The sequence below is a fragment of the Rhinoderma darwinii genome, chromosome 3, assembly GCF_050947455.1.
Source record: "Rhinoderma darwinii isolate aRhiDar2 chromosome 3, aRhiDar2.hap1, whole genome shotgun sequence".
In the NCBI taxonomy this organism is placed as follows: domain Eukaryota; kingdom Metazoa; phylum Chordata; class Amphibia; order Anura; family Rhinodermatidae; genus Rhinoderma; species Rhinoderma darwinii.
The window spans coordinates 338,379,525-338,404,600 of record NC_134689.1 but is presented as its reverse complement, the minus strand read 5'-3'; the positions used below and the strand labels follow the sequence as shown (position 1 = coordinate 338,404,600).

At 41.8% G+C, this 25,076-nt stretch overlaps 1 protein-coding gene across 8 annotated transcripts in view; it reads left to right on the top strand.

Annotated features, from left to right (window-relative positions):
• Positions 1 to 25,076, top strand: part of LOC142749875 (uncharacterized) — a 142,921-nt gene that overhangs the window by 88,921 nt on the left and 28,924 nt on the right. For all 8 annotated transcript variants that reach the window (XM_075858417.1, XM_075858413.1, XM_075858416.1 and 5 more), the window contains 4 exons: positions 9,692 to 9,752; positions 11,231 to 11,497; positions 21,214 to 21,238; positions 21,398 to 24,944. In XM_075858417.1, coding sequence (XP_075714532.1) covers positions 9,692 to 9,752; positions 11,231 to 11,497; positions 21,214 to 21,238; positions 21,398 to 24,944 — 3,900 coding nt within the window. The remainder of the gene's footprint in view (positions 1 to 9,691; positions 9,753 to 11,230; positions 11,498 to 21,213; positions 21,239 to 21,397; positions 24,945 to 25,076) is intronic.

Sequence of the window (25,076 nt, the reverse complement as noted above, 5' to 3'; positions counted from 1 at the left end):
TACAAAAAGTGTCCCTCGCTCTGGAGGACCTGTCCTGTATTACACAGACAGCCCATTGATATGAATAGACATTGTGTAATGCTTCATTTCACCTGTGAGAGCGCTGCAGGAAGATTGAACAATTACTGCCAGGTTTCTGCACACATGAGATCCCAGCAGGCGGACACTTTGTAATCTGATTATTGTCAAGAGACCCTTCTAACAAGTAGGAATTGCCCTAAGGGGATCACTCTAACCCGCTATTCCATAGCATAATGTTATTATCAGAATCGTTCCCTTTACAAAGTAGGAATAATCTGATAATTAACCATGGAATTTACTGTGTTGCTGACCTCTATATATCACAATTAGAACACTGATGTCAATGAAATGCTGATAGAGGCTGCCTTGATGCCCATCACTAAACTGGCAAAATTAAAGTACTTCTCTGGCAGAACATATTGGGAAATAAACGTTCCCAATCAGAGTTTCCTAATCTAAATCTTGGATCTTTCTTGCTTGTCAAGTGAGCTACTCCAAAAGGAACATTATCATTTTTTTGAAATGTTACCATTACTAACCCGGACTAGTACTGCAATTCTACAAGACAGCATTTCCTTTTGAAGTGATATAATCCTTCATGTAATCTGGTAACCCGACCTGTCAATGGTCATGGTCAATATGAGCTGGGGGATTGCTACAACTTTTAGGTGTCATCTCTCCGTGGCATTTCAAAAGATTTATTATTTATGATCCTGGAATGGTGAAGTGTCACAACAGACAAACACAGATATTTGCAGATAGACCAGAGATATTTCTGCTACTGAACCTTCAGGATCTAATACAGGATGTTATGGCACAGAACTACATCATCCGGGGGGTCTAGATCTAAGGCATGCGTCTAGGCTGTCCTGGGAGACGGTGAGTACCCAGCACTCAGAATTATCTCCATACCATAAAGAGACAAATGAGAGCCTTTAACGCCAATGTATATAATATAAAAAGTTAAATCTTTATTATACCAACAATGTACATATTAAAATAGCACAAAGAGAACTCTAGTGAAGCGGGCGGAGACCGCACCAAGTGTTATGACTACCTATGGACCAAAGGTAGCTGCATACATGTTAGAATGAGTATCAGATTCACAGTTAAATATACCAATAATACACCTTTACTCAAAGGTAAGAAAGGGAGAACAATGTCTCCATAGATAACTAGTTTTGAATAGAGAAGGGTGCAATGTATATCGTACTGGATGGTAATTAAATCAAACAAAATCACTAAGACGCAGACTTACCCATAGATGGAATAGAGTAGTGTGAAATGAGAGGTGTCCGCTCCGCAGCATAGACCCCGACGCGCGTTTCGCCACGTAGTGCTTCCTCAGGGGGATATAGAATTATCTGTAGTTATTGCTCACTTAGGGCTCATTCAGACGAGCGTGTATCTTGTCGGTGTAAAACAACGGCCGTCATACGGAGTCATGTATTTCAATGGGGCCAATCACACCACCGTTGTTTCAACGGAGCGTGTGAAGGGTCCGTGAAAAAATAGGACAAGTCCTATTTTCCTGCATGTCACGCATCCCCCTATAGACTATAGTCTATGGGGGATCCGTGACAACGCGTCCAGCACGGGTGCACCTCAGATGGGAAAAATTGTAGTTTTTCACGTCTGAGGCTAGCTACGCTCGTCTGAATGTAGCCTTGGTGTCAGTAGTTGGGTCCTAAGTATTGACGGTTATATAAAAGAGATACATTAAAAGTGACATGGCTTGCATACATTTGACTTATCCTGAGTTATGCCTAGCTAAGTGGATATAGTGATTGCGTATCAATATTTTCTTGCTTCTTGCAATTGTGTTAACTTATTATTGATTGTCATGAAAAGCATTTCAATTATTGATAAAACAATAGCGCCAAGGCTGTGTGGGACTTACAGTATACATTAAATGTGTTCATTTTACACCAGAAATATTTGGTGGGACCACCGCTAAAACCTTCTAAGCTTAATGCCCTTAGCCCCTATTGGGCATACTGCGGGAGACAAGACAAGGTCAGCCCATGGACTGTAATAGGCCAACCTTGTGTCTCCTAAGTGAAGCCAAATACAGCCAACTGGAGCCAAAGGTGTCTGGTCACTGTGACCCCCCCCCCCCCCAGACATTTATGTTATGACCTATCAATAAATGTATCTGATGTAATAAAACAAGACCTGTTTATAGGCTTTTTAGAGCATAGGGACATCATAACCCCCCTGTCAGCAGTCTCCTCTATGAGCCAGAGAGCCACTCTGTAAGGCTGAATGTAGACGCAAATTTACGGCATAATCTGCAGATTGTTTTGTCGCAATTAATACCACTGCAAATCTGCTAAATAATAGACATGCTGCAGATTTGAAAATTCACAGCATGCCCTCACAATCTGCAGCATGAAAACCTGCTATGTGTGAATGGTGTTTTGTAAAACTCCATTTATTAACATTCTACTGTAAACTTGCTGAAGATTTTCGGTGCCGAATCCGCAACGAAAATCCACATTAAGTCCCCCACATCTGAACATTCCCAAAGTGCGTTTCCCGTGGATCCAGACGATACATGCTTTACATGGATGACCATTCATTTATATGTCCAGCATATAAAGCTACATTTCCATTGCAGCCCTATGTTTTGATGAGTTATTTCTATCCCCATTTCAGATGTTTACTTCTGAAGTCACTTCCGCTTTTTTGTACTATGCTAAAAAGCAGCTATTTCACAAATCTCCAGAGTACATCAGTTTGGTTCTATTCACACTGCGCTTGAGCCTTCTATTGGAGCTGGACTTCAGGGATATTTCCCAATATATACCTTCAACAGAACGCCACTGTATAGGCCTACAGTGGCATACATATCCCATAGGGTCCCATTCTTTAACCGGTTCAGGACCGGGCTATTTTGAGCCTTCAGGGCCAGGCATCGTTTAGCAATTTTTGGCATGCGTTAGTTAAACGGCTATAACTTTTTTATTTGTTGGGCTAGCGACGTGATTTTTGCGATGTTTTCTTTCGTAGACAATGCGGACTGTTTTTGTTATCATTTATATACATGTCCTTTTTGCTATTTTAGAATTTCTAGGCTTAAAGTTTGAAAATTATAGTGAAAAAAATATGCTTTTTTACATTTCAGCAAATTTTTATTAGTAATAATATAGTTTTACACTAAAAATAGAACTTTTATTTATGATCATCATTGTCTACTGTAAATTTTGATATTTTACATGTCTATTTTAGGGTAATTGGGTAAGGGCTGGTGTTACGAAAATGATTTGCAGGGGGGTTTGAGTGGGTATTTTATATGTATTTATTATTAATTTGTTTTGCACTATATTTTACCTTTATTTTTTATTATCATGGTCTGTCCCTCAAAGATCAAAAAAGACCTTTGGGGGACTTTTTTTTTCTTTACACCATGTTTTTCCACTGTAACTGGGGCTGCTGTACAGCCCCAGTTACAGGGGAAACCAGTCCTCTTGGGCCCTGTTCACGCAGAGTTTTACGCGGGAGAAAAATTCTGCTTCAAAATTCCTTTTGGGATTTTGAGGCAGATTTTGACCTGCCTGCACGCCGTTTGCCACGATTTTCAAGGCGTTTTTCGCGGCATTGAATGCTAAAAAATGCTGCAAATTACGATGTCAATGGGAGGTCAGAGGCATAAACGCCCGAAGATAGGGCATGATGCTTCTTTTTACCGCGAGACGGTTTTTGCCGATCGCTCAGGCATCCAGCTAAAACCTGCGGCGTAAATACACTATGGCGCGGATTATAAGGACCCCAACCGCCAGATGTTTATATACAGCCGGTGGTCGGGAACCAGTTAAAAAATAATGTGTACAACATAATATACATAAACGATAAAATGTTTACCTGCAGGCACCACTAGAGGGAGCTCACTTCATATATATATATATATATATATATATATATATATAAAAACATAAATTTATATATATTGATATATCCCCTTCCTGACAACCACCAAGCTTGGCAGAGGTCGGGTGGGGGAGAATAGAGCAAGCTCACGGCCTGAGCCCGCTCCATAGAGTGAGCGTGTTGGCTGTAACAGCCGACATTTCAATGTAACGAGCAGAATCCTGCTCGATTAACCCCTTTGATGCCATGGTCAAAAGCGACCGTGGAATCTAAGCGGTTATAAAAAAGAAGGACGGCCCCCTGTAATACTGCATCAGCCCCCATGTGACGCGATCACGGGGTGGCATGGTTGGCATGTCAGCTTGGGGGCCTAATGAAGGCCCCAAATATGCCATCTTTGTACTCCTTGGATTGCTGGTTCCAGTCCCCTAGGGTTACTACTAAAAAAGTTAAATAAAGTTTTTTTTAATATATAAATAAAAAATGTTAACGTTTAAAAACACATAATTTCCCATTTTCCGCAAGCGCAATGTAAAAAAAAATGATAACTGGAATAGCCGTGTCTGTAAAAGTCCAAACTATTACAATATAATATTATTTAACCAGTACAGTGTATGCCGTAAAAAATAAATACATCATAAGATGCCAGAATGGCTGTTTTTTGGCCACTTCATCTCCCACATAAAATAGAATAAAAAGTGATAAAAAAGCCTCAAGTACTCCAAAATGGTGGTACCAATAGAAACTACAGCTCACCCCACAAAAAAATTATTTATTTATTTATTTTAACCCCAACTGTATGCATTAAGCTCCCTCTAGTGGTGCCAGCAGGTAAGCAACATTTTATCATTTAACAGAAGAGAAGTGAAGGGAAGTTGAGTATCACAGGCCCCACAGCAGTGGTGTGGTCTACTTGTATGGTAAATATGCTCAGTGGCCAATCAGGGCAGTACAACCAGCACTGCTCTAAGAAGGGACCCTTGTGGTTTATATAAATAAAGCTTAATCACTACATAAATAAAAAGTTCTACAGCTTTCTAATATACTTTATTCTTGAATTATTCAAAATATTTAAGATATTTGTTTGCTGTCAGTGAATGAGAACACTCTTGTTAACATTCACAGGTTGTATTTACCTAATCCTGCTTTGAAATAAGAACTGTATACAATTCTATCCAATCTAGGCAATGCATGTGAGCTAAACAGCCTGGTCTCCAGACTGATACATTGTAGTAAACTATCTTTTTGCTGCTTTTTGCTCACAGAGGATTGGATTGCCTAGACTGTGCGCATAGTCTGTTTTGTTATAGATTTTTTAACCCCTTTGTTTCCTACCCTCTCTACTCCTTTTACATGGCATGACTCAGATCAGTATATTCCTATAGACTGCAACTTGTCTGCATGGCACACTACTGGTAGATACCGGCATGTGTGAATATACCCTATACCAGTGTTTCCCAAACTGTGGGTCGTAAGATACGCACCAATGTCCCGGTTTCTACTGTATCTGTGTCCTCAGGACACAGATACAGTTGAATTCAATGCTGGAGCAAGGAGCTGACGGCTCCTTGCACCAGAATTCACAATGCCGTCAGTGGCTCAGCACAGACAGACTCATTGTAGTGACGTCACAGTACCTGTCTGTGCCAAGCCACACACTGCACAGACCGGCGGACTGAGGGATCTTCTCCACTCGTTGTGGAAACGGGGATATGTAAGTAATTATTATTTTCTTTTTTTTTACTAGGCAATATGGGGGCATTATACCGGGTATGGGGGGACTGCTATGAGGAAATATACTGAATCGGGGCATTATATTGTGTGGGGGAAGCAATGGGGCAATATAATGTATGGGGCAGCTATAGTGGCATTATACTGTGTGGGGGCAGCAATGGGGCAATATACTGAATGTGGCAGCTGTAGAAGTATTGCACTGTGTGGGGGAGCTAAGGGGCAATATACTGTATGGGGCAACTATAGGGGCATACTACTGTGTGATGGCAGCAATGGGGCAATATACTGTAAGGGGCAGCTATTGAGACATTCTACTGTGTGGGGGAAGATATGGGGGCATTATACTGTGTGGGGGCAGCAATGGGGCAATATACTGTATGGGGCAACTATAGAAGCATACTGTGTGGGGGAAGCTATGGGGCAATATACTGTATGGGGCAGCTATAGAAGCATTATACTGCGTTGGGACAGCAAAGAGGCAATATATGGTATTGGGCAGCTATAGGGGCATTATACTGTGTGGGGGCAGCTAAGGGGCAATATGCATTTTGGGGCAGCTGTAGGGGCATTATACTGTGTGGGGGCAGCTATGGGGCATTATACTGTGTGGGGAGGCACTATAGGGGCATTATACTGTGTGGGGAGGGACTATAGGGGCATTATACTTTGTGGGGGGCACTATAGGGGCAATATACTGTGTGGGGAGGCACTATAACGGAATTATACTGTGTAGTTAGGCATTATAGGGGCATTATCCTGTGTGGGGACAGCTATAGGGGCATTATCCTGTGTGGGGCAGCTATGGGGGCATTATACTGTGTGGGGGCAGCTATAGAGGCATTATCCTGTGTGGGCGCAGCTATGGGGGCATTATACTGTGTGGGGAGGCACTACAGGGGCATTATCTGGTGTGGGGACAGCTATAAGGGCTTTATCCTGTGTGGGGGTGGCTACGACGGCATTATACTTTGTAGGGGGGAACCAATGGAGGCATTATCCTGTGTGCGGGCAGCTATGGGGGCATTATACTGTGATGGGGCACATTTCGGGACATTATATTGAGTGGGAAGGCACTATAGGAACCTTATACAGTGTGAGGAGGCGCATAAGGGGCATTGTACTGTGTAGGGGCTGCTATAGGGGCATTATACTGTGTAAAGGCCACTAAGGGGGCATTATACTGTGTGGGAGGCCCACTGGATTGGGGCCCACTCAGATATATTTCACTCTTCTGTGCAAAACCCCTAACTATGCCTCTGATGGCCACTGATGGATGGGTCAGGTCACATAACCCAAAATCAGCGGCAATAGTCGGATCTCAGCGATGCACAGCAGCAGGATACCTTGAGCCCACCCCATCTCGACTGATAGCTATGTACAGTTAGGTCCAGAATTATTTGGACAGTGACACAATCTTCATGATTTGGGCTCTGCATGCCACCACATTGGATTTGCAATGAAACAACTGAGATGCAATTGAAGTGTAGACTTCCAGGTTTAATTCAAGGGGTTGAACAAAAATATCCTGTGAAACGTTTAGGAATTGCAACCATTTTTCTACACAGCCTCCTCATTTCAGGGGCTCAAAAGTAATTGGAGAAATTAACCTTAGCATAAATAAAATGTTTTTTTAAATACTTTGTAGAGAATCCTTTGCAGGCAATGACTGCCTGAAGTCTGGAACCCATGGACATCACCAAACGCTGGGTTTCCTCCTTTGTGATGCTTTGCCAGGCCTTTACTGCAGCGGTCTTCAGTTGTTGCTTGTTTGTGGGTCTTTCTGCCTTAAAGAGGCTCTGTCACCAGATTTTGCAACCCCTATCTGCTATTGCAGCAGATAGGCGCTGCAATGTAGATTACAGTAATGTTTTTATTTTTAAAAAACGAGCATTTTTGGCCAAGTTATGACCATTTTTGTAGTTATGCAAATGAGGCTTGCAAAAGTCCAAGTGGGTGTGTTTAAAAGTAAAAGTCCAAGTGGGCGTGTATTATGTGCGTACATCGGGGCGTTTTTAATACTTTTACTAGCTGGGCGTTCTGATGAGAAGTATCATCCACTTCTCTTCAGAACGCCCAGCTTCTGGCAGTGCAGACACAGCCGTGTTCTCGAGAGATCACGCTGTGACGTCACTCACAGGTCCTGCATCCTGTCAGACGAGCGAGGACACCGGCACCAGAGGCTTCAGTTGATTCTGCAGCAGCATCGGCGTTAGCAGGTAAGTCGATGTAGCTACTTACCTGCAAACGCTGATGCTGCTGCAGAATCAACTGTAGCCTCTGGTGCCGGTGTCCTCGCTCGTCTGACAGGATGCAGGACCTGTGAGTGACGTCACAGATCTGCACTGCCAGAAGCTGGGCGTTCTGAAGAGAAGTGGATGATACTTCTCATCAGAACGCCCAGCTAGTGAAAGTATTAAAAACGCCCCGATGTACGCACATAATACACGCCCACTTGGACTTTTACTTTTAAACACACCCACTTGGACTTTTGCAAGCCTCATTTGCATAACTACAAAAATGGTCATAACTTGGCCAAAAATGCTCATTTTTTAAAAATAAAAACGTTACTGTAATCTACATTGCAGCGCCTATCTGCTGCAATAGCAGATAGGGGTTGCAAAATCTGGTGACAGAGCCTCTTTAAGTTTAGTCTTAAGCAAGTGAAATGCAGCTCGATCAGGTTGAGATCTGGTGATTGATTTGGCCGTTGCAGAATATTCCACTTCTTTGCCTTAAAAACTCCTCGGTTGCTTTCGCAGTATGTTCTGTGTCATTGTGCATCTGTACTGTGAAGCGACGTCCAATCAACCTTGCTGCATTTGGTTGAATCTGAGCAGAAAGTAAATCCCTGAATACTTCAGAATTCATCCGGCTGCTTCTGTCTTCAGTCACATCATCAATAAACACTAGTGACCCAGTGACATTGGCAGCCATGCATGCCCATGCCATCACACTGCCCCCACCATGTTTTATAGAGGATGTGGTGTGCTTTGGATCATGAGCCGTTCCAATCCTTCTCCATACTTTCTTCCTCCCATCATTCTGGTACAGGTTGGTCTTAGTTCCATCTTTCCAAAGAATGCTGTTCCAGAACTGGGCTGCTTCTTTACATGTTGTTTGGCAAAGTCTAATCTGGACTTTCTATTTTTGAGCCTGATTAATGGTTTGCACCTTGTGGTGAACCCTCTGTAGTTGCTCTCATGAAGTCTTCTCTTTATGGTAGACTTAGATACTGATACACCTACTTCCAGGAGAGTGTTCTTCACTTGGGTAGATGTTGTGAAGGGGTTTTTCTTCACCATGGAAAAGGTTCTGCGATCATCCACCACTGTTGTCTTCCGTGGACGTCCAGGCCTTTTGGAGTTCACAAAATCACCAGTGTGCTTTTTTTTTTTCAAGAATGTACCAAACTCTTGATTTGGCCACTCCTAACATTTGTGCTATCTCTCTGATGGATTTCTTAATTTATTTTCAGCCTAGCGATGGTCGGTTTCACTTGCATTGAGAGCCCCTTTGACCTCATGTTGTGGGTTCACAGCAACAGTTTCCAAATGCAAATGCCACACCTGGAATCAACGCCAGACCTTTTACCTGCTTAATTGATGATGGATTAACGAGGGAATAGCCCATGCAGCCCATTAAATAGCTTTTGAGATAATTGTCCAACTACCTTTGGTCCCTTGAAAAAGAGGCAGCTACACATTAAAGAGTTGTAATTCCTAAACCCTCCTTCAATTTAGGATCTGAATACCCTCAAATTAATGCTGAGAGTCGGCACTTCAAGCCCATATTGATTATATAACTGGATATTCAATATGTTTTGGTAAACAGCTAAAATTCCAAAACTTGTGTCACTGTCCAAATAATTCTGAACCTAACTGTATATATTATGTATATGGCCTGCTTCTGGCCTAATCAGAGGGCCCTAGTAATTTTATTGTATGGGGCCACAACATTTCTGAAAGCAGCCGTGAGTAGGCCACTTACTCTTGTTAACGTTCAAAGGCAAATTCTTTTAACAACCTGTTGAATGTTCCGCTAATTATACAATTTTCTATTTATAAAGGAAATCGCTGAAACATCAATGGAGCATGTGGGGTCCCTACTTCTCCTGGGACTTTTTATAGGTAAGAATATGTTGTTTAGCTGCTATGTTCAAACATAGAGCAAAATATGAGCAGGAAGTAAACACAAATTTCACAGAATCATCAGTTAGTATAAAATATTTTTCCGTATTAAAATTGAATAATCTGTGTCTTAAACAAAATGTCCTGTTTTTATGATAATCATGTTTTGCGTGCTTGCATGGTTTTTAGCTTTGGTGCTGGTATTGAAATGGCAAATTGTATGATGCCCAGTGCTGATAAATATATCTTCTTAGGCTGTGTTCACACAGGGCAGATACGCTGCGTAAAAGCACGCAGCGTATCCGCCCTGTGTGCCGCAGGAAATGATGGACGAAAAAGCACACCAAACTGTGGTGCAGTTTTTTGGCCGGAATGTCAGCTGCGGAAAACTGCTGCATTAACCGGCCTTCTAGCTGGCCGGCCTCCTGGGATGACGTCTCATCCCAGGAGACCGCTGCAGCCTGTGATTGGCTGCAGCGGCGGTCACACGGGATGAAGCATCAGCCCAGGAGGCCGGCATGGAGGAAGAAGCACACATTCCTATGTAAGTATAGTGGTTTTTTTTATTCAGAGCTGCGTTTTTTGTGGTGGATTTTCTGCGAACCCGCCGCAAATAACCAAAAACTGCTATTTGTTACAGGTTTTACCTCCCCATTGAATTCAATGGGGAAAATCTGCAGCAAATATGCAGCGATTACGCAAATACAATTGAGATGCTGTGGAATAAAATTCCACACCGCAGGTACATTTCTGAGCTTTTTTTCCGCTCAGTATTTACGCAGCGTGTGGATGAGATTTGTTCAATCTCATCCACTTTGCTGCTACTATATTCTGCTGCGTTTTTCCATCTGCTATTCTGGACGGAAAAAACGTAGCAATTCCGCTACGTGTGGACAAGCCCTTAAGGTAGAAATGTTGACTTCTACCTGTTCATCATCATGCTTGGTCTGTTACGTTGAGAATGTGACTGGCTCCTACTTTAGCAGCCGTAACTCCGACTCCAGTTGGTTATCACCTCGCAACAGTGGGTTTACAAAATTAAGTAGCATAGCTGTATAAACACAACATAAGTAAAAATTCTTCTAAACTCAAAAACACTCTACACCTTCCTTCCCCTTCACTTTTTTGTACAAATAAATCAACCATACTGGAAACCAAAAGTAGAAGGCACAGGTGTAACGTAAAGCTCCTGGGCCCCAATGTAAAATCGGTAACATGGGTGACATCTACCTTATGCCATGTATAATACTGGTTGCTTCTTATATGACAAAGGAGCTTCTTACACATATTGGGCAGATTTACTTACCTATCCGTTGTTGCATAGTGCCAAATCAATTCCAGCGACAGTATTGTTAGATCTGCCCCATATACTGTAGGCACATACTATGCTGAAAAGTCTAATATTTGCATGCAAATTAATTTGTTGATTTGAGATGAAATCCTTTATTATCTATGTTATTTCATGTTATGCTATGAAGGTCTCATTGGATATCCAGAATCTGCTATGGGAGTTCCTTTAACTGCTTCTGTGTCCCCAAATTGGCCTCCTCATACTGCTCAAGACTTGGTGTTACTATTGCAGGGCATAGACCCTCACTGCCTAGAGAACGAACAGACAATCTCATTGGCACTTAAAAGGTTGAGACAACTTCTTGTATTCATACCTCAGCTCATCGCAGGTGGAAGCCCTACAGACTGGCTTTATGGAACATTAAACACACTCTTAAATACAAGCAGCACTCAAGGTAAGAAGATGGGAGAAATTACTTGTTTGTATTTCAAAAGGTGAAGACATCAGTTTTGATGTAATAAAGTCAGTGTAATGAAGTATATTTGAAGGCATGTAAGCAGGCCAAGATTGAGTTCAGCTGAAAAGAAATAAAGAGTATATTCACTCGCGGCAGATTTGTTGGCGCTTTCATGTGAATGGGGCTTGTAGAAATTCATGTGCTTGCCGCCAAAATAAACTCATTCAGATGGCTTAAACTGATTTTCAGATTTTCTGCAACAAATCTGCCACGTAAGATTTCACCCAAAGTCAGGTCCCCAATTCCCTGCTGAAACAGTATCATTGTAACAGAACTTCTCTGTTGTGCTGGTCCAGTCATGATATTTAATGAGAACAGCCTGGCACCTTTATGACATAAAAGATTAAAAACCATGGACACATATTCCCTGATTTTCTTTATTGTTCATTTGCATCCTAAATGCTAAATGAAACAACTTTATAAATAGTCTTCATTAAACATTTCCTCCCATTTTGCTTTTGTAGTGTCTGTTCCCTCTCTCTGCTCAACTTAAGAGAGCAGACACAGGCAGCATCAGTGTCTGTGTGAGTACAGGGGATGCGAGATCACAAAGCGGCTGTAAAGAAATATGAAAACAGTACAGGAATTAAGCAGTGCTAGTACATGGGAGACAGAGAAAAACGAACAAAAGTAGAGGATCCAGCGCAATCATTTAAAATAGAACATGGTTCCAATTTTATTGGGATATTTAAAACAAGATGAATCCCGAGTGTGGTGTTTAGAGATAGGTAGATAGGTGCCTACGCGTTTCAGACGCTCTACACGTCCTTCCTCATGGCTTTCTTTTCCCTGAGTAACAAACTACCTAGAAGATGTTTATATCCGGTTGTCTACAGGTGATAATTAACATTGATTCAGCAAGGTGATGCTGTCCAACATAATGATTTTTAGACACAAGAGGGCGCACAACTGACTTAGACTATTTGTGAATGAGAAGTATCCAGCGTAGTGGAGCTGTCCAGCAGAGTGGTGCTGAAACAGAACGTCGCTAATGAATTATACCTTATTTCATAGTAAATATCATATTTGCAATATGGTTGTTGAAATTGCTGTCCATGATAGTAAAGAATACAAAAATAGTTAAGTTGTGGTCTATGTTGGTATATAGAATGAAAACATTTGACTTGTATTTATGGGACTGTCGGATATAAACCTCACATCAAGAATTTTAAAAGATAACTGTAATAGGCTAAAAAATAAATTTTTTGAACAATTTAAGATAAGGTCTGAACTGGAATAAATTATTGCTATTCGGAATTATAACAATGGTACATCAACAGGGAATTGACTTGCTTCTTATATATTCTATGACTATGGAAGTTACATATTGTGTACATATAATTATATACCTGACAGGTTAGTATGGCAGGTTAACTTTGCTCTTATATATTCTATAATCCTGAAAATGGCATATTATACACAGACAAATATATCCCGACAAATCAACGTGACTATTTTAACACCATTGAGGTTACAGTACTGCTCTGTTGGTGAATGGTTTAATAGGTATCTAATTTAATTGATTATTTTGTATCATTTATTTTGATTAAAAATGAAACATAAGTTCTTTTCTTAAATTTAGCCCACCGGGAACCCTAGTTTTTAGGGTGAAAATCCAGTAGGCTTCTCGTGATAGAATTTTATGTTTGATATTTCCCCCTCTGGTTGGCATTCTGACTTTTTCTATGGCATAACATTTTAGGCTTGTGGTGGATCTGTTATGATGGGTTATAAAATGTCTTGCAACATTGGAAATGTTTGCAATATTGGGGTTCTTTATGTAACCCAGATGTTCTAGTATTCTCACTTTGAATTTGCGGCTAGTACATCCAATATACATAAGATTGCATACATTGCACTCTATGATGTATATTAGTGCTTCACTATTACAATTAATGTGATTTTGAATTGTAAAGCTGGTTGTATTGTCTGAATCTTTGAAGATTTTAGTAGGTTTGACATATGAGCAAACTTTACAAGGATGTGAGCCGCATCTAAAAAAACCTGCATAATGAAGCCAAGTAGGTTTTGATATGTTAGAAGAGAAGACAGAGGGAGATAGAACGTCACCCAAAGACGGGGCTTTTCTTGATACTATTTGGCATCCATCCTTAAGGATATCTGATAAAATATCATCTTCCATAAGGATGACTACATTTTTCTGAACAATTTTCTTAATTGCATTAAACTGAGTACTATATTGTAACACCAAAGTTGGTGTATTTCGAATGGTATCTTTGTTGCATTTTGGCTCTGGTAGTGAATCTCTAGGTTTATTTTCTACGATGGAGGATGCTCTTTTTAGGGTCCACTCTGGGTACCCTCTCTTTCGTAGTCTCCTTTGAATTTGTTGTTGTTCCACCCTATAATTGATATCATTACTGCAGTTTCTTTTTGCCCGATACATCTCACCTACAGGAATTGATGATATCGTTTGTTTTGGGTGGCTACTTGTTGCATGCAGGATGGTATTTCCTGAGATGGGTTTGCGGTAGGTTTTGGTGTTGATTATTTCTCCTACTTGGCCTGTCAATTCTAGATCTAGAAACTAGATTGTATTTTTTTGTACCAAATGGGTAAATTTTTAATTTAATTGATTATCATTCATGAAAAGTATGAAATTAGGGATATCAGATGCATTTCCTTGCCATATAAATAGCAGGTCATCTATGTATCTTGAATACCAATTAATGGATCTGCCAAAAGGATTAATACTGGAGAAAATAAAGAGTTCCTCCCACCATGCCATAACGAGGTTTGCCAGAGAAGGGGAGAACTTAGCTCCCATTGATACTCCTTTGAGTTGCAAATAAAATATACCATCGAATTTGAAAAAGTTATGAGTCATAAGAAATGTTAGGACTTCGAGTATGAAGGATTGTAGCTCGTAACTGTAGGTGCTGTGTCTGTGTAAAAGATGTCCTAGTGCCCTTTGAGCTATATGATGAGGAATACTGGTGTAAATCCGAGCTTTTATCCTTTGACATCCAGGACCGATTCCATGGACAGGTTCCAATGGGCAATCGAAAAAGATCTCCAACTATTGTCCGAAAATACAAAGCACTGTAAAAGGGACTATAACATCTCTAAAGCTCTCAATATGGCAAAAAAATCGTTGAAAGATAATAATGATATTGTTATCAAAATGTCAGATAAGGGGGGCAGTATTACCGTATTGGATAGGGAAATGTATCAAACTCAAATTTTAAAGCTCTTAGGAGATACAGATACATATAAAAAATCAACATGTAATCCAACTAGCATGTTCCAAAGGAAGCTAGACAAAGTTATAAATGATGGCTTGAACAGTGGTGTACTAACAAAAAAACAATCAGAGTATATCATTGTTCAATGCCCTGCTATCCCAATTATGCACAGATTACCTAAAACACACAAAGGTATAATACCTCCTCCTATGCGTCCCATAGTGCCAGGGATAGGTTCAATGACAGAAAAGCTCTCAGAATGGCTAGACTCCTTGCTACCACCTTTAGCAGTAAAAACTCCTAGTTACCTACGTGACACCAGGGATGTCTTAAGCTCATTTGCTAATAAAGAGTGGGAGAAATAATTTATATGGCTGAGCTGTGACGTGACCTCCCTTTACACCAGTATTCCTCATCATATAGCTCAAAGGGCACTAGGACATCTTTTACACAGACACAGCACCTACAGTTACGAGCTACAATCCTTCATACTCGAAGTCCTTACATTCGATGGTATATTTTATTTGCAACTCAAAGGAGTATAAATGGGAGCTAAGTTCTCCCCTTCTCTGGCAAACCTCGTTATGGCATGGTGGGAGGAACTCTTTATTTTCTCCAGTATTAATCCTTTTGGCAGATCCATTAATTGGTATTCAAGATACATAGATGACCTGCTATTTATATGGCAAGGAAATGCATCTGATATCCCTAATTTCATACTTTTCATGAATGATAATCAATTAAATTAAAAATTTACCCATTTGGTACAAAAAAATACAATCTAGTTTCTAGATCTAGAATTGACAGGCCAAGTAGGAGAAATAATCAACACCAAAACCTACCGCAAACCCATCTCAGGAAATACCATCCTGCATGCAACAAGTAGCCACCCAAAACAAACGATATCATCAATTCCTGTAGGTGAGATGTATCGGGCAAAAAGAAACTGCAGTAATGATATCAATTATAGGGTGGAACAACAACAAATTCAAAGGAGACTACGAAAGAGAGGGTACCCAGAGTGGACCCTAAAAAGAGCATCCTCCATCGTAGAAAATAAACCTAGAGATTCACTACTAGAGCCAAGATGCAATAAAGATACCATTCGAAATACACCAACCTTGGTGTTACAATATAGTACTCAGTTTAATGCAATTAAGAAAATTGTTCAGAAAAATTTAGTCATCCTTATGGAAGATGATATTTTATCAGATATCCTTAAGGATGGATGCCAAATAGTATCAAGAAAAGCCCCGTCTTTGGGTGACGTTCTATCTCCCTCTGTCTTCTCTTCTAACATATTAAGACAACAACTTAACTATTTTTGTATTCTTTACTATCATGGACAGCAATTTCAACAACCATATTGCAAATATGATATTTACTATGAAATAAGGTATAATTCATTAGTGACGTTCTGTTTCAGCACCATTCTGCTGGACAGCTCCACTACGCTGGATACTTCTCATTCACAAATAGTCTAAGTCAGTTGTGCGCCCTCTTGTGTCTAAAAATCATTATGTTGGACAGCATCACCTTGCTGAATCAATGTTAATTATCACCTGTAGACAACCGGATATAAACCTCTTCTAGTTAGTTTGTTACTCAGGGAAAAGAAAGCCATGAGGAAGGACGTGTAGAGCGTCTGAAACGCGTAGGCACCTATCTACCTATCTCTAAAGACCACACTCGGGATTCATCTTGTTTTAAATATCCCAATAAAATTGGAACCATGTTCTATTTTAAATGATTGCGCTGGATCCTCTACTTTTGTTTGTTTTTCTCTGTCTTCAATACCGTGAGCCGTCACGGAGATCCAGGCGCAGAGCGCAGAAAACCTGCATTCAAGGTGAGCTGGAGGATCCCTCCCACAGTTCCATTAGTACATGGGAGCTTTGGGAGCTTGGGAAGGCATCCTGGATTCACAGAACACATGTCCAGCATGTGTTACTGGGAAGGACATGCCCATATGAGCCAAGTCGAAAACTAGGATCAGGTTGCAAACTTCATATCAGGGTGTCTGAAAATGAATTAAAGGGGTTGTTCGGGAATACATTTTATTAAAATGTTAACTTAATTAGTCATATTTAATAACATTTCTAATATAGTGTGTACTTACCTGTGCCAGCGTTCTCCTGTTCTGATCTGCCGTCACGTGACCCAGGGTAAATTTTTTATTTCCTGTGAGGTACCGTGTCTTTGCTCAGCCAGCACTTCCGGTTGAGAAAGGCACGGCGCGTCATCAACTAGATTTCCAGGCAGTGGGCCAGGCGGATGTTTCATGAGCTCTTCAGAGCTCCGCCTCCTCTGGTCCCGCCACCTGTAGATGTAGTTGATGACCCGCCATGTCTTTACACAGCAGGAAGTGCTGGCTGAGCAAAGACACGGGGCGTCATCAATCATAGTACACGCCCCATCCTCCTCCTGTCTCGTCGTCCACGCCTCCTCCTCCTCCTTCTTCACTTTTGGAGCTCCCGCACTCAAGTGTATGTGAGAAGGAGGAGGAGCGGAATCCCTAATCCGTGGCCGGGGATTACGCTCTAGGAGAAGTCCCTGACTTTTCCTGGAGCGGTCCCCTACTCCTGAAACGGAATCCCCGGACACAGCGCCCGACGATGTGGCCGGGGATTCTGCTCCAGGAGAAGTCCCTACCTTCACTGTCCATATATGGACACAGTAACGTCATGGACTTCTGAAGCGGAATCCCCACCGCTGTGGCCGGGGATTCCGCTCTAGGAGAAGTCCCTGCCTTCACTGTCCATATATGGACACAGTGACGTCAGGGACTTCTGAAGCGGAATCCCCACCGCTGTGGCCGGAGATTCCGATCCAGGAGAAGTCCTTCACTTCACTGTCCATATATGGACAGTGAAGTGAGGGACTTCTCCTGGAGCCTTCCCCTACAGGAAGGGGGGTGACTATGTACAAGGGGACTTTGTGGCATTACCTACAGGTGGGCCGTGTGGCATTACCTACAGGGGGGGGCAGTGTGGCATTACCTACAGGGGGGGCTGTGTGGCATTACCTACAGGGTGGCCATGTGGCATTACCTACAGGGGGCTGTGCGGCATTACCTACAGGGGGCTGTGCGGAATTGTTTACAGGGGGCTGTGTGGCATTGCTTACAGGGGCGCTGTGTGGCATTGCTTACATGGGGGCTGTGTGGCACTACCTACAGGGGGGCTATGCGACACTACATACAGGGGGGCTGTGTGGCACTACCTACAGGGGGGGTGTGGCATTACCTAGAGGGGGGCTGTGTGGCATTGCTTACAGGGGAGCTGTGTGGCACTACCTACAAGTGGAGCTGTGTGGCATTACCTTCAGGGGGGGCTGTGTGGCATTACCTACAGGGGCTGTGGCAGTATCTATAGAAGGTAGTGTGTGGCATTATCTACAGAGGGCAGTGTGTGGCAGTATCTACAGAGGGCAGTGTGTGGCAGTATCTACAGAGGGCAGTGTGTGGCAGAAAATTTACAAATGAAATTGAAACGGATGCAAAACGGCCGAGAAAAACGGACCAAAACCGCTGTTTTTATCGGCTGACACTCGGACCCTGTCGTGTGAATAGAGCGTAAAGTTAGTGGATGTCTCTACGCAGTCGGAAGTGCTGTCTTAGCAAAGACATGGAGCGTCATCAATCATAGAGCACTCCCCCCTCCTCCTATGTCGTCGTCCACACCTCCTCCTCCTTCACTCTAGGATTTTCTGCGCTGCCTGGCCGCCTTGTCTCTCCTCTAACACGCCCCCTTCTATGCCTATGTGTATGTATGTATGTATGTATGTATGTATGTATGTATGTATATATACACACACATATGCATATATATATAACAGGATGAGGTTATATTGCTTGATCTGTGTGTGTGTATATATAAATATATATATATATATAGTAAATAATAGTGAGAGACACTTACATACATTTATAGTAAATTATGTTAAAAAAAAAAGTTTTACCATTGTTGGAGTAGTGTTTGGCGTTTGATTCACTGTAAGGCCCTGTTCACACAGAGTTTTTTGCAGGCAGAAAATTCTGCCTAAAAATTCTGTCTGGAATTTTGAGGCCGATTTTGATCTGCCTGCACGTCATTTGCCACGTTTTTCACAGCGTTTTTTGGCCGCAGTCATTGAGCGCCACAGGCAAAAACGCTTTCTCTGCCTCCCATGTCAATGGGACGTCAGAGGAGTAAACGCCCAAAGATAGGGCATCTCGCTTCTTTTTCCCGCGAGCTGGTTTTACCGATCGCGGGAAGAAACATGAGGCATGTTCTGTTCATGTTTTGACGTAGAAACCGCATCAAAAAACGCGCCAAAAAGGTCAGAAAACTTCTTCTATTGATTTAAATGGGAGGTGTAGGCATTTTTTTCCTGTGGGCGGTAAAACCGGTTAGCGGAAAAAAGAAGCGACAATCCCCATCTCTGGGCGTTTAAATCTCTGACGTACCATTGACATGGGAGGCAGAGAAAGCGTTTTTCGCTGCCTTTTGGCCCGCGGCGCTCAATGGCAAAAAATGCGGCAAGTGGCGTGCAGGCTGGTCAAAATCTGCTTCAAAATTCAAGACAGAATTTTGAGACATAATTTTCTGGCAGCAAAAAACTCAGTGTGAACAGGGCCTAATATAGGATCTCTTGGAACAGATCCAGCAGCAGGTGCGGAAAATGTGCTGACTGGATTGTGTGTACCAAGATGTCTGACATAGGTGGAGTGGGCAGACTTACATTTATCAGGCTGTAAGAGGGGCGGGGGAGGGAGATGGGTGCCTGTACTTAGATCAGGGATAGATGGAGGCACAAAGGATAATGATGATTATTAGTGTGTAGGACAGCGTGTAGGGAGGGAGCTGCCTGGAATTAGAGCAGGGAAGAACCTGTGAACATTGGTGGGGTGTGGCAGAATGCAAATAGCTGAGGTGCTTTGGAGGAAGGGCGGGGGGATGCAACTGTCTCCTCAGATGCAGCAGGGGATCATGGGTATGGTGGGTTACAAGACAGGAAACAGACAGTAAGGGATGTAAACAAACAGCAAGGGATGTAAACAAACAGAAAGAGCAGCAGTGACGATGGAAATAAAACAAAAACTGGTTAGAAGTTTAATAGGGGGTATTAGGGAAGGCAAATCAAGGCTGGGGGACACTTTTTTGATTTTTTTTTCCTGGACAACCCCTTTAAGTAATGAAGCTTGCAGCCTGGTACGGTACAAAAGATTCCTATGGACCATAAAGGGTGGACCATCAGAAAAATTGGAACATCAATGAAGGATTTTCCAGTGAGCCATGATAAGGGTGCAATAGACAGGCACCTCACGCTTATTTGGCGTGAGAAAGTTATCCCTTATTCACATGGCTTTTCTCGGCTGATTTGCATACGTGCGGGACCCGTGTTCACAGCTCCCTCATAGACGAGTCTATTGAGGGATCCATGAAAACAGACAAAAATAGGACATGTCCTATTTTTTTCATGGGCCGTTCAAACAGTCCATTAAAAAAAACGCTGTGTGAATAGCCCCATAGAAACACATTGGTTTTTAGGTAGCTGTGTGACGGACGTTTTCACAGTTTGTGTGAATAAGGCGTAAGGGGCTTATATAATGTTGTTACACAGGGGATCTCTGCTGTCTCTGTTTGCCCTTGATGTGAAATATCACTGGTGTTTTTCAATAAATACAATTTTTTTATCAAGGAGATAACTAGATGCTCAGGTAATGTGGACCTCCAGGATCCCAGTGAAAAATTTGTAACAGGTCCTACCACCTACCATGTGCCATTTATAATACTGGTGTCTTCGTATATAGCCTTTAGGCCCCCTTAGTCATCAAGGCCCCTGGTACAACTGCAACCTCCGCACCCCCTATAGCTATGCATCTGGAGGTGCCAGGCTATACTTATCGAATATTGTTCCTAGAATGGATTAACTATTCCTGGCCATCTTGATCCTTATTCCACCAGGACTACCTTTATTTTTGTGACATACAAAGGAACAAGGAGGGTGGAGCTGGGTGGGGAGGGGAGGGGTCTCAGAGCTGCCAGGAGGGATTTGATTGGTGATGATGTAATCCTGCAGTTCACAGGAAGTCAGTCACACAGGAGAAACTGACCTCCTGTTCACACATGATTGCATGGTCTATTTTGGTGGTCAGACTGTGATGACATGACACAGCTGTCCATAATAAAGCGTTCAATATGTATAGATGCAACTGACCTGGGAAGACACAAATGACAATGCTAGAATATTGCCAGTGAGTTAGGATGATATGAGCAGAAGAACAATTTGCTGGAGTGCTTCTTTAATCTAAGTGAAAAGATGCAAAAGAGACTCTGATGTTACTACATCTGTTAATGCTGTGCCTTGTGCAGTCTAAATAATAAATTGAGGCCTGTAAATGTCAAGATTATGGTCTAAAGGCTGAACATCTAAACTTCAACATCTTGTGTTCTTCTCTTTCAGGAGATCTGAAGCACCTTTTGTTATGGTAAATAACGACTGTCAAAATCCTTATACTTAATGTCATTTTACTAAGGCTTCTGATAGCTTTACATCTAAGTTTATGTAATCATTCATTATTTATTTATTTTTTAATGTTTCCTTGGGGTCCCTGTACTCAACTTGTCTTATTTGTGTTTTATTACAGGGGTATGTCTCAGAATCTGAGCTGGGGCTTTCTTAATTTGCCACTGGTCACACCACCTTCTATCCAATCGCAGATTCTTGGTGTCTCCATGAAATCTGACCTCCCAACTTTCTTGAAAATCTGCTCTGATCGCTTGTTTCCTGCATTGAACAATGTATGCAATTCTATGTATCATTCCATTAGCGGGAGCCTGCAATCCCTGTGCTTGGTTCTCACATCTTCTCAGTCAACTCAAATGGACACTCAGTTCTGTACAACGTTCTTCTCACTATTGTCGGATCTTCTTAGTGACCAATGCAATAACAGGACGGTTAGAGCTGTGAGATCTGCCACTGTCAGCTGTGCTTATGAAACATGGTATAATTCAAGCACAGTGTCCCCTTCTGATGTGTCTACATGTAGTGAAAGCGACCGAGAACAGTTCATTCGCTCAGTTTGTGGAGATCAGAAGCTTCTAAATCAACTTGCCAGCCAGTCAGCTAATAATTGGCTGCTAGGATTTTGTTCATACAATACCAATCCTGCAAATATATGTCACTATGTTTCCTGGGAAGGCAATGTTGTCACCGCTTTTTCAGTTGCCTATTGCTGGCTCAATGATCAAGATCAGTTCACATCATTTCTCTGCTCAAATCCAAATGTATTGGATCAACTAAAAGCAAATGTGGACAATCAATGGCTTGACCCAACCTGTGTAACGGTACCACCAACGAACGTAGCCAGTACATATCTTGTACAGGAACTCTGCAACTATGAGCAATGGCCTTTCCAGATAGTAAATCCTTCCACTGTGGCCTTCTGTGTAGAGACAGATGGGGATCGTTTCACACAGAATGTTTGTAAATCTCTTAAGGTTCTCCAAAAACTGCTCACCGATGAATCCAATTCATGGCTTGGTATTCTGTGTCAAAATGTTATGCCAGTTCCTTCAGAAAAAGTGTGTAACTATACGTTGTGGCACAAGACCGACAATGGTACCCAGTCTGAATTACTTGTGGATCCATCTATAGTTGCTTATTGTAGCCAAGTGGAGGAGACCCAGTTTTTATTGTATGTGTGTAACAATCCAAGTCTGCTCCTTACTCTGACCAAAGATACAAACAATAGTTGGGTGTTGCAGTTTTGTATAAATCGTGTATGTAATTACACAACATGGGACTCAAGTAGACCCACGTCTTCAGCTGTGGACTTATGTTGGCTAATTGACCAACAGCAACTAAATTCATACCTTTGTAGTCACAAAACTTTTCTCCAGAACACTGAGCTAATTGGGAAGTCAAATATCTCGTGTACTGGGAATAGCACAAACCAAACCGTCTGTAGTTACAACCTATGGAATCTAACTGATCTGAACCCATCAGTATTGGGTTACTGTGCAGTACAAGATGCGACGCACTTTCAGACATATATTTGTGGGAATTCCTTTCTTGTAAAATTACTCAAAAATAACACAGAAACGAGTTGGGTAGCAATATTTTGCAACACGGGGATTACCGGTAACATCTCCAACTGTACAGATTCTCTGCTAAACATCCATTTCCAGTCCTGTCTGAACTGTAATAAAACTGAACTAGAAAAAATATTCCTTTCAGTTTGCAATAATCACAATCTAGTTCGAGTTCTGACTCTCTTCTGGAATTCTTCAACACTTATAAAAAAGTTCATTGTGTGGAGTCTGTGTGAGTATTCCTCCTGGGGGACCGGGAGTCCTCCACCATTTCTAGTGTCATATTGTTGGAGATTTGACAATGTAACACTCTCAGATTTTTTATGCAATCATTTTCAGTTTTATGATAAGTTGTTTCAAGAAACCTCTATTCAAGAAGCGCCAACCTGTGACCGAAATAAGACATGTCGCTATTCAACATGGGATTTAACAACTCTACAGATTTCCTTGGTAAAATATTGTGCTGACTGGGATGCTCAGGGCTCTATGCAGTACATTTGCCTGAATAGCACCGTCCTGAAATACTTAAGTGAAAACCAAAACCTGACCTGGGTTAAATCTTTCTGTTTTGGCTCCATCTCACCACCTAAAACATCAGATCTCTGCAATTATGGAAAGTGGATCCCTGGTGCAGAAGGGTGGATGGGGCCGGTAGACTTCTCTACAGTGTATTTATGCAGCAAAAATGATACAATGAGTTTTATGATGACTGTGTGCAATAATTCCCGGACTCTGGGGGCCATCAGTGAAGGTCCAGCTCTTACATGGACACTGAATTTGTGTTACAAGTTAAGTACTTCTAATGTCTTAACACAAATGCTGGTATGGGATGTATGTGACTATTCACAAACCATGACCTTCACTCCATTAATGGTGGAATTCTGCTGGTCGTATGATCAGGAAAACTTCTTTAATTACCTTTGCTCCAATTTAACCTTTTACACTCTAATCAAAACACAGCCACAAAACTTCTGGTTAAAGCCCATGTGTACCCCTCTTGTCCCTACATCAGTTTCCGGGGCTCCAAATTACTCCCTTGTGCAATGTCACAACCAATATTCAAATGCAACCAATCTGGATATTTCTTTGATAAAATTTTGTGCCGCGTATGATCAGGATATATTTTTAAACACATTCTGCAATGCAACAACCTCCCAAAAAGAAAATGGCAGCTGTTCATGGGGTAATAAATTATGCTCTTATTACAGCTGGCATGGGGCCTATGTTCATCCAGTGGTAGTGAAGGCTTGTTGGGCAACAGATCTGTTGAACTTTATCACAGGTGTGTGCTCAGATCCAACTCTTTTCTCTCAGTTGTCTCTATATTCTGAAAACTCATGGCTCAGACCTGTATGCGGATCCCAAAGTGAAAACCAGTTGGAGAATTTAGTGAAAGCTGTGTGCAGATACAAGGAGTGGGGGAACATATCCTCTGTGCCTGGCTCTATAGGAGCTTTCTGCAATACCTACAATCATGAGCTATACCTGCATAGTATATGTGACAGCCAAAAGGAGGCAATTTGCAATGACACCATTGAATTATGGACGGATCAAAACCATGACTGTAATTATGCCAACTGGGAAACAGGATCCTTGGTTCTTGGCCAGTCTCTAATGTGTTGGGTACTAGAAAAAGAAAACTTCACGACCCATGTGTGTTCACAGTCAAGCCTGCTATCAAAGCTTTCTAATGATCCAAGGACCTCATGGATAACCTACATATGTTCTACGACCAATGTGTTGAATGAGACAGATGCCTGTCTCTCTGAGAATGATAAGAGGCAGCTTCAGTGGAATTGCAGTGTTGATCTCAGCAATGTATGTCCAGGGAATGGTCTCGTAGTGGCCAGTTTCCTCCCCATCGGTATCTGCTACCTACAAAATGCCACCCTCAATCTGCCAACTACCAGTATCACCACACTGTACACCCAAGCTGTGGACACCTCCATAATCCTCCTTCTTCTTCTAGCGGATATGCAAATCCTTTCTTTGTCAGATGTTTCTGGTATACAATTTCAAGTTCTGCATGCTATACTGAACGTCATCTCCCAAGAAACACTGCAAAAAAAACAGAAGACAGAACTTCTACAGACATTTGGGGTTGGTTCACTTATTTTACATAATAACATTTCATATATTTTTGGATAATTCCATTTTAGTAATTGTGATAAATTTCGAAATGTCAGATTTGATCGATGTTTATTAAAAAAAAAAAAAAAAAAAAATCAGGTT